General features: G+C 48.5%; 1 protein-coding gene across 3 annotated transcripts; it reads right to left on the bottom strand.

Annotated features, from left to right (window-relative positions):
* Positions 1 to 80: 80 nt before the first annotated feature.
* LOC123842810 (serum amyloid A-2 protein-like) lies at positions 81 to 8,465 on the bottom strand. Of its 3 annotated transcripts, XM_064576767.1 has the most exons (5): positions 8,361 to 8,462; positions 7,569 to 7,663; positions 4,866 to 5,004; positions 2,352 to 2,391; positions 94 to 1,950 (listed from the first exon to the last, which is right to left on the bottom strand). In XM_064576767.1, exons 2-5 carry the CDS (start codon positions 7,657 to 7,659, stop codon positions 1,903 to 1,905), a joined length of 318 nt encoding a protein of 105 aa, XP_064432837.1. In that variant the 5' UTR covers positions 7,660 to 7,663; positions 8,361 to 8,462; the 3' UTR covers positions 94 to 1,902. The 3 variants fall into 3 exon arrangements, with proteins under 3 accessions (XP_064432834.1, XP_064432837.1, XP_064432836.1); XM_064576764.1 differs by having other exon boundaries at positions 81 to 2,391; positions 8,361 to 8,465; XM_064576766.1 differs by lacking the exons at positions 94 to 1,950; positions 2,352 to 2,391 and adding an exon at positions 4,289 to 4,599 and having other exon boundaries at positions 8,361 to 8,432.
* Between the last annotated feature and the right edge of the window lie 990 nt (positions 8,466 to 9,455).

Here is a 9,455-nt window from a genome sequence, read left to right as displayed (position 1 = left end):
GTACTTTATTCCTATTATGGCTGAATACCATTCCATTGTATGAATATACCACATTTTGTTTAAACACTCATTAATTGATAAATACTTGAGTTGCTTCCACTTCTTGGATATTTTGAATAATGCTGCTACTTCCATCATGGAAGGGACAATGCTTTTCCGTAATGGAACAGACACAATGAAAACAGATTTGTCTCCCCAGCATGCAATGCTTCTGCCGAAGTCTGGACTTACAGAATGCCTTATCCACCATCATGGTATTTCTTTTACACAGTATTACTCCTGACTAAGGAACTAATTTTGCAACAAATGAAACGTGGCAGTGGGGCTATCCTCATGGAATTCACTGGTTTAGCCATGTTCCCTATTATCTTGAAGTAGCTGGCTGGATAGACTGCTAGAGTAACCTTTTGAAGACTCAGCTACAGTACTAGCTAGATAGCAACACCTTGCAGGGATAAGGCAGTGCCTCCCTCCCCATATGATATGTGCTTTAAATCGGTGTCCAATATATGGTACTGTTTCTCCCGTAGCCACAATTCATGAGTCCAGGCATGAAGGCAAGGAAGTGTTAGTGCCTTCTCTCACTATTAGCCCTACTGATCCACTAATGTGAGAGCCAGACCCATCCAACCAGCCTCACAGAGGGAGCTGTGAGGGCTTAGTTCAGCCTAGCCAAGTTGACATAAGTCATCACTGGGAGTCATAATTTTTATTTCTAATGAGAAAGCTTGCAAAGTATTGCCAGAGAAAATTATTTTTTCTATGATAAAGTGAGATTATGTCAGTTTAGATGGTACTTTTTAGAGATTTTGCTATAGATTTGGATATTCATCTTTAAGAGAAACATTACCACATTCTGCAGACCAAAACCTGTATCAAATATCAAATATCCTCCACAAGTCCCGAACGCTGCTCCCAGGCCCGTCATCCTCTGCAGACTACTTTTCTTCCTGTTTCATTCATTCACTCAGTGTTTACTGAGCATCTACTATGTGCCAGGAGCTGTGGTAGGTACTCCGCATAACGAGGATGACATACAACAAAGTAGACCTGCTTTTTGCCCTTCGTGATGGGTCCTGGGGACAATAATGTACGATAGCAGGTACACGTGAACTCCCTCAGGTTCCTCGTCCTCCCTCTCAAATGTTCTGCACCTCCTGACTGCATTCTCTTTACCTTCCTTTCTCAGGAGCAACTCCTTCCTCCTTTTCAGGTTAACCCATCATCTGTGACCTTGACCTCATCCCCTGCTTTTGACTAATTAGTTAAAAAATAAATTATTCAACCATTCGTTCATTTAAGTCTTGAGGTTCTATTATGTACCAGATACTTGGCTTAGTGCCAGATATTTAAAGCTAAATAAGGCAGAAATTGTTACAGCCTAGGATGGAAGATGGGGACCAAGAAAACAAAAACAAAACAGTAACAGAAAAATGGAAACCAAGAAGTGAAAAAGAACATCCTGCATATTAGTAATAGGAAGGAAAGAATAGGCACGGTAGGCAACTCCGAGCAGCCAGAGAAGGCCTCTCTGAAGAGCGATTTCACGTGAGACACACAGGATGAGAAGGAAGCAGCCATGTGAAGAGCAGATGGATCCAGTGTTCTAGGCAAACACACTGTGGCAAATTGGAGCTTGACTTGTTGGTGGGACTGAGGGAAGACTGGCTGGAGAGCCATGGAGGTGTGATATAATGAAGGAGCACGTGATATCATGAAGGCAATTGAGAGCATCTTTCAAGAAAGCGGGGGAAGGCAGGTGTGCTGAACGTCGCTCAGAGGCCTACTGGGACAAGGAGGGATATGTCACTTGCTTGGGGCAACACGGAGGTCCTCGGTGGACAAGAGTTGCATTGCTGGAGTGCTGGGGACGGGCCAGGCTGGAGCGGATTCAGGTGTGAGTCAGAAGGGAGGAATCGTGTAGATGGGTGGCTCTTTCAACAAGTCAGACTGGTAGGAGGAAGAGGAAAAGGTGCGAGAGTTGAGTGAGGCGGGCTGAGTCCGGGTGTCGGATGTGGTCATTTCCCGGGGAAGTCGTTGATGAGTGCCTGGACCGTGCGAGGCGGAGCGCCTCCAGGGATGTGCAGGACGTGGTGCCTGTCCTTAAGCACGGCGGGCACCTCCCGATTGATTGTAAGTGCTCTCCTGGCCGTTTGCCCCTAGCGCCGGAGGTTCGGGAAGGAGAGAGAGGCCCCCTGCTGAAGCTCTTGGCCTTGTAGAGCACACCCCAGGTCCTGGAGGCAGACCATCAGCCTGCGGTCCTGGCTCTGCTCCCATTCCGTGTGCCACCCCGGACATGGTCCTAATCGTGTCCCTCTCCAGCTGAGAACTGCAAAGACTCTGTGGCTTACATCAGATAAGGTCCATACAGTGTAGAGCACAGTTTGGCATCTGCAAACAAAGAAAATGGCAGCTACTCTAATTAATTCATATACGCCAGCCTTCCACACCCCAGCAGAGCTGGGATTGCCTCCAATGTGGGCCTCGGTGCAGCTTCGTACTAAATTGCGTTGTGTCTACGTACATATCTGGCTTCCTCTCTAGAACAGTAGACCTTGTCAAAAGAAAAGTCATGTAGAAAATAGAATGAATTTTTTATGATTTTGTTTTTTGTTTTTTTTTTATGATTTTGTTTGCATGTGAGTTAGAGGAGTTATCTTAGGCTTGAAATCTATCAGGGGAGCTGACACGTGAAAGGAACAGAGGGGATGAGGTGAAGATGAGCCAGCAGGTGCAAATGAAAATTCTGTGAGAGCCCCAAACTCTGTCCCAGAATGTAGTGCTGGGGCTACTAGGAAGGTTGTTTGAGGAAGTAGGACTTCTTTCGGGATCTGAGTTCAAGGACAGTAGGAATAAAGATGAGAGAAACTACTGTGAGAGCCATTCCTCAGGTAGGAGCAAAAGGAACTGATTAAAAATGTCATCAGGGGGACGCCTGGGTGGCTCAGTCAGTTAAGCGTCTGCCTTCGGCTCGGGTCATGATCCCAGGGTCCTGGGATCGAGCCCCGCATCGGGCTCCCTGCTCAGCGGGAAGCCTGCTTCTCCCTCTCCCCCTCCCCCTGCTTGTGTTCCCTCTCTCGCTGTGTCTCTCTCTGTCAAATAAATAAATAAAATCTTTTAAAAATATATAAAAATGTCAGCAGGGACAGGGGCTGGTGTTGGGGAGGCCAAGACATCAGATGCCAGAACCCCTGGGATTAGGCTTCCCAAAGACTAATGGAGAGGGGCCACTGAGGGACAAGGCACAGAGGCAGAGAAGGGGACAGGACACAGGTGACTGGGCAGTGAACAGATGGGGACAAAGAGAAGTCTAGAAATAGCAACAAAACACTTGGAGAGGCCTCAGCATGCTGAGAGTAAGAGGCGGAGACAGTGTGAGAGGTCTTATCTGCCGTGCTGTGGGTATCAAACGGGAGAGCCCATGCAGACCCTAGACGCCCTGGCAGACTGGAGACCCCGTTATTGGTGAGGGGCCAGTCAGGAGACAGAAACCAGGCAGTAATTTGGAGGGGCTGGTTAACATAAAGAATTATTATATAGTTGCAGAAGATTGGCTACTAAGGGATAAAAACGAAGGATAATTCAGGACGGGCCCTCACAAGGCTGCCATTAAGGTCTTGTTAGAAAGTGTGTGGCCATGGTCCTTTGCTTGGCAGAGAAAGTTTGCTGGGTGCCACAAGTCAAAGTTGATGAACAAGAAGGCCCCCACTGAGGTGACAACAAAACTCGCCAGATGTTGCTGATGTCACTAAGCCACCATTTCCTGACATGTTTTGTTCCCGGGAGCTTTTGTAGAGCAGTGCAAATAAGGTGGAGAAAAACTGCCTTGGACCCGTTCCTCAGATGGCAGGGACGGAAATTGGTTTTCATTGGATTTGGAGGTGCTGAGAAAACAACAGAAGATTAAGGTGGCAGTGGCCGGAGCTGGATGCCACAGTCCCGTCCTCCCACGGCTGGGTCCCCTGCCCCCAGGGACAGAGACCACCGAGGAGCAAAACAAAGGGAACCAGACGCTGAGGACAGAGAAGGTAAGAGGACCCCACGGATGGCAGTGAGGGGCCTGGACACAGAAGGACGTGGAAACAGCACCCGTGCAACCAGAGGGGCCTGGACAGGGGAGCGAGTCTGATCGGGGAGGGGTGGGTGCGGGGCGTCTGTCCTGTGTCATGCTGAGATGGTCCCCCTACACAAAACCCGGGGGCCCGGGCTCCGCCCACACGGGGGTGTCCATCCATCTCCCCTGGGGAACAAACGAGCAGTCCTTACACCCAAAACTAAGTAACACACATTTTTCAACAGTCAATCTCTTCAAGCATTTATTAGACACCTATTGGGTGTCCTCCACCAGCCTCCGGGGACAGAGAACTCAGTGACTGGGTGTCCCTGCTCTCAGGGGACTCACAGCCCAACTCCTGAGGGCAGAACAAAGAGGAAGCTCAGTACTTGTCAGGCAGGCCAGGGGGTCGGAAGTGGTTGGGGTCCTTGCCACTCCGGCCCCATTCATTGGCAGCCTGGTCAGCCTTTGAGTCCTCCACTCCGTGGCCGCTGTCTCCAAACTTAAAAAGGTCTGTGACTCTCTGAGAATTCTCTCTGGCATCGCTAGAATAGAGGAAAGCAGGTAAGAGATTAATCAGGGGCTGATGAACAACACCTCCACCCTTCCTATCTCTCCTCTTTCCAAGAAACTAATGAATCTACAAGAAGCCAAGTTTAGAGATGCTAAAACACTGATCATTTCTGGGTACAGCCAAACTCAGCCTGGCAGATCCCCTTGTGCTGGGGAACCAGCACCCATGGGGGAGGGTAGAAATCACAGCTTGGCATGCTCAGCTCACCCATCCCTCCAAACCCAGGAGCTATGTTACCTGATCACTTTAGCAGCCCAGACACCCCCAGGGCCCCTTTGTGCAGCATCATAGTTTCCCCGGGCATGGAAATATTTGTCTGAATTTTTGTAATTGGCTTCTCTCATGTCAGAGTAAGCTCTCAACATGTCTCTAGCCCCTGGAAAGGAAAGAAAATGAAAGTGATCATCTCTTGGCAAAATAGAGAAAAGTTTTCCTCCCAATGATTCTAAGATTTCAGCCTTTTGACAAAAACCTTTGAGATTATACTGGCTGAGATACATATTCCTTTACTTTTCACTCCCCTGGGTTAATGTTAGGAGAATCACACCGGGTGCAAGTTTTATTCTCTTTGATTCCATTCTAAGTACTGTTGCTACTTGGTTTTTGGCTGTGTGTAATGTGTATGAACAAGAGGGGGATGGTCTTTAAGGGATGCTTCGTTGTGCAATGAACCTCTACCTGGAAAGGGCAGGGAACCCTCTGACTGGGGCGTGAGGACAAAGGCAAGTCTGAGGGAGGCTGCTGACCCAGAGGGCTCCCAACCTAGTCAAGGGGAGCGATTCAGCGCTGTGGGCAGCGTGAAGACAGCTCAGTTCTGTGTACATCCGAATGTCTGGGGCATATGTGGCACCAGGAGACTGTCAGAACTCAATCATCAGGTGATAAAGGTGAATTCTCCCAAGAGAGCTTCACAGAAACGGGGTCATCAAATGCAGAGAAAGGGAAACTACCCCAGCTCTAAAGTTCAGCGTTCTCCCCAAGAAACTGAAGAGTATTGCCCTCTACACAGTGGTTATGCAGACAAACTGAGAAAATACACATGTAACTTCTAGAAGGTTGTAGGTGCTCACTATGCTATCACTTCTCTGGGCCTTAGGAAGGCTGGGACAAAAACAGTAAAGGGACTAGGCTCAGAGGAAGATCAGAGAGTTACTGACTGAAGGAATCTGATCAGGCTACAAGAAGATGAAGACTTTCAAAAAGTAACTTAATAAGCAAAAGAGAAAAATCTACTGTCAAGTTGTAATCCTAGTTTAATATCCATGCGATCCCTTATGTCCATTTTATGCATTTATTATTTCTGGTGTTTAGAAAGAGCATTCTTACTGTCCTACTCCCTCCAAGTTACAGATTTAAATAGATGGCTGGAGGCCCCTTGCTTACGAAGTCCTTCCAAAATGCCTGACATACTGGTCCCTTGTGGGGGCAAAACTGGAGGCAGTGGTTCCCAAGCTTGAGTGGGCACAAAAAGCCCCCGGGGTGCTTGGTAAAGGCCAGATTTCAGGCTCAGCCCCAAAATGATGATTCAGCAGAGGGGGGTGTGTGCTCCCAGCATCTGCATTTCACAAAGCACCCCAAGCCCCAGGCGATTCTCATGCACGCGGTCCTAGAACAACCCTTTGAAAAACCTTGACCTAAAGATGGAAACACATTTGTAGTGGTGCCTGTGAGAATTTAGAAAGGAGTGACAGCAAACTCTTAAAACAGTCATCAGTGACTCTCACAGAAAAAGAAAAAGAAAAGAAATGATTTTGTGAAATACACAAATCTTGCCGCTGAGTCTGACTACTGAGGCGCATGTCTCTTGCTCTCCTGCGCAGCCAGGTCTCAGGCCCGCAGAACCAGCATCATGGAATCCTTGTGCCTTTCGTTGCGGGGAGAGGAGCTCTGCAGAGTGGCCTTGCGCCTCTCCCACAGCCTGACTCTCTGCCATTCACTCAGATAAACAAGAGGGTTGTGTGTTCCCAAACCCCGCAGTCGGCCATGCGCTCTCTGCTGTGGGAGGCAGGACAGTCCTGTCCTAGCAAAGTCTGGGGGGGCTCCACCACTGGGGTGAACCCTGCTCTGCTTGAGGACTTTGTCAGACGCTTCATCTCTTTGTGCCTCAGGTTCTCTGTTAAGGGATGATGGTGCCTACATCGCAGGATCACAGATTAAAACCTGAGGATGAAAACCAGTTCATCCATCCACGTGAAGCTCTTAGAACAGTGCCTAGCACGGGCCAAGCTCCGTTCATCTTGGATGGGATGACTAAGTGCACAAGTTTGAGGCACCCCTTCCTGGCTGCCTGAGACCCAGCCATGAGCTGTCCCTGCCTTCCCACTAGGCGGCACTCGACTCCCACTTGTAGGAAGGGAGCCGGCACCCTGGACCCCACATCTATCTCTTCCTGCTCCTGCTGCAAGTTGAGGCCCAAACTTTATGTGACCTCCAGCCTGGGGATCTCCATGGAAGAGTGCACTGCCGCCCAGAAAAGCCAGGGGTGGAAGGATAGGACACCTGTGGTTTAAGGGGAAAAGCCACACGCAGTAAGTAAGCCCTAGAGACTTAAGGCACAGTATAATGAGCACCAAACAATATTGTATCATAATTATCAAACGTGCTATAGCCTAGAATTGAAGTATTTCAATGACTAAAAGGAAAGGGAAATTATGTAACATGAGACAGGTGCTAATTATAGCTACAAAGGCAATCAGATTGAATATAGGAATGCATCAAATTAACACGACATACACCTTAAACATACACGATGTTATATGTCAGATACAGTTCAGTTAAAAAATCAAGAAATAGAAAGCCTGGGAAACTGCTATCTTGAAAACCATGCTTCTTCGCGTCCCACTTGCGGCTTTTGCCCTGTGTGGATGTGGCCTCTGCTCTGGGGAATCCTGGAGGGAGGCCAGGTGCGGCCTCCGCCGACCCCCACGCTTTGGGCCTTACCTTGACCAGCTTCCCTGAGGAAGGTTAACCAGCTTTGGCTGCTGACGCCCAGGACCAGGGAGCACAAGAGGATGCCCAGGAAAAGCTTCATCCTGCTGCAGAGTCAAAGAGACACACAAAGATGATAGGTGTTTAGTTTTGCTTTGGATTGGTTTTTTCGGGGAGTAATGTTGACCCGTTCTTGTATTCCAAAACTAAGCCACACTCAATAGTATCTATATCTGTAGATCTCCACACACATACACACACACACATATTGTACATATATACCCGTGTATGTACATATATGTGTATGTATTATATGTAGAAAGAAGTAGACAGTGCGTATACATATATTAGGCAGGTGATACGCAGATACATAGACAGAATTCCAGAGGGTCCACATGTCCATTTCCACTTGCCTCATTGGAATCCCAGTATGAGAGATTACACTGCGCTTCTAATATAAACCACTTTCCCTTTCAGGCATCACCTGTGAGCCCTGACACCCACTGTACAGAAAGCTTCCAAAGAAGCATCTGGGCATTTTGTGACCATATACCAGTCTGTCGAATGAGATGAGTGAAACAATGCACAAACCTTTGCAGAATGCCTGCTCTACCCATCCCTGAACTCTCACCGAGGAAGTGCACGACTAAATCCCAGTCCCAGAAAGTATTCACATCTGCTGAATCCTAATTGTCAGGCTAGGAGATGCAGGAAGGAAGCAGAGAGCTGGGACACAGCGCAGGAATGCCGTGGGGAACGGGAGTCTGCAAAGAGAAATCGTGTTGGAAAGTTCTAGTACCTCACCTTTGGCTGTTGCTTCCCAAGGAGGCTCCTGGTGAAGCTGAGCTGCCTGCCCCTCCTGCCTGCTAAGGGTGCCCACAGTATATATACTGACGCTTTGCTAGGGGAATGAAGGGGAAGCCAGGTTTGAAGCAAAACACTGAGATTTGGGAAATTCCCCTTGGCCAGAACACAGCATCCAGAACATCAGGTTTTTTCTTGGTACCCATCTAATTTCCAGCTTGCAGTTGTGCAACCTGGCAGCTTCCAGGAATGTAGCAAACGTGGGGTTTTCTGCCTGTTTTCAGTCTCACTCCTGGTGAGGAAAGGGTTCCTTCATCACAGAGTAATCTATTGACAATGGGTGTGAAGAGTAATCAATATTAGAAAAGGGAATTGATTGTCTAAAGGATGAGACCATAGAAGGCCAATGGAAGAGCAAACAGTCTCCATTGAAGGAAAAGATAAGGATAAAGCTGGGACGCCAGGGAGCAGGAGAAGGACTGGAAGGACCAACAACCAGGAAAATAAAGCTTCCAGCACCCAGTGGGGTGGCCTGGACGCTGGAAAAGGGAGTCCTTCAGACTGGAGTGTATTCATGATCAATTGCTGGGGGAGCTCCTAATGGCAGGCTTTAATGGAGGACACGCTGGTCCAGGAACATTGAATTTCTTTGTAGACATTTGCTACAGTGTCACGGAGAAATGGTCCATCCTCAAAATGATCAGAAAATCGCCCACTGGCTGCTAAATTATGAGAATAGAAGATTCAGGAGAAAGTTGGATGCCCGACAAGAACATACGGAACAACTGTTTCAGCTGGAAAAGCAGGACTGGGCTTTACTATGTGAGTTTAGGAGGATTATGGTGGGAAGAAATTGCATGCAGACGGTATCAGTGGGATGGAGGCCCTCGTCCACTCACCTACCCCTTCCTTGCCCCTGTGTGTGAAAGGGGAAGTTTAGAGGTCATCGGATTTCCCTGGAGAAGAGAGGATGGTGCGTGTGTGATGTGGTAGCAATGATGGGGGGTCCAGAGGACTGACCTGGTCCGTGTCACAGTGGGGTCCCGGGCTGGAAACCTACGGATGTAGGGCCAGGACGGCCCAGCCCAGGGAGTG

This window comes from Mirounga angustirostris, unplaced genomic scaffold (genome assembly GCF_029215605.1).
Source record: "Mirounga angustirostris isolate CCGP_5_RB_7025 unplaced genomic scaffold, mMirAng1.0.hap1 SCAF_13, whole genome shotgun sequence".
Taxonomy (NCBI): Eukaryota; Metazoa; Chordata; class Mammalia; order Carnivora; family Phocidae; genus Mirounga; species Mirounga angustirostris.
The sequence above is the reverse complement of the archived record's forward strand: the minus strand, read 5'-3'. Positions and strand labels throughout refer to the sequence as shown.

What these genes read in the sequence shown, in the direction of transcription:
- LOC123842810 (XM_064576764.1), bottom strand. Translation starts at nt 7,659, where the DNA reads ATGAAGCTTTTCCTGGGCATCCTCTTGTGCTCCCTGGTCCTGGGCGTC. An exon ending in CCTCAGGGAAGCTGGTCAAG is followed by an intron (nt 5,005 to 7,568) that starts GTAAGGCCCAAA and finishes TTTCCTTTCCAG; the next exon opens with GGGCTAGAGACATGTTGAGA. An exon ending in TGGGCTGCTAAAGTGATCAG is followed by an intron (nt 2,392 to 4,865) that starts GTAACATAGCTC and finishes CTTTGTTTGCAG; the next exon opens with ATGCCAAACTGTGCTCTACA.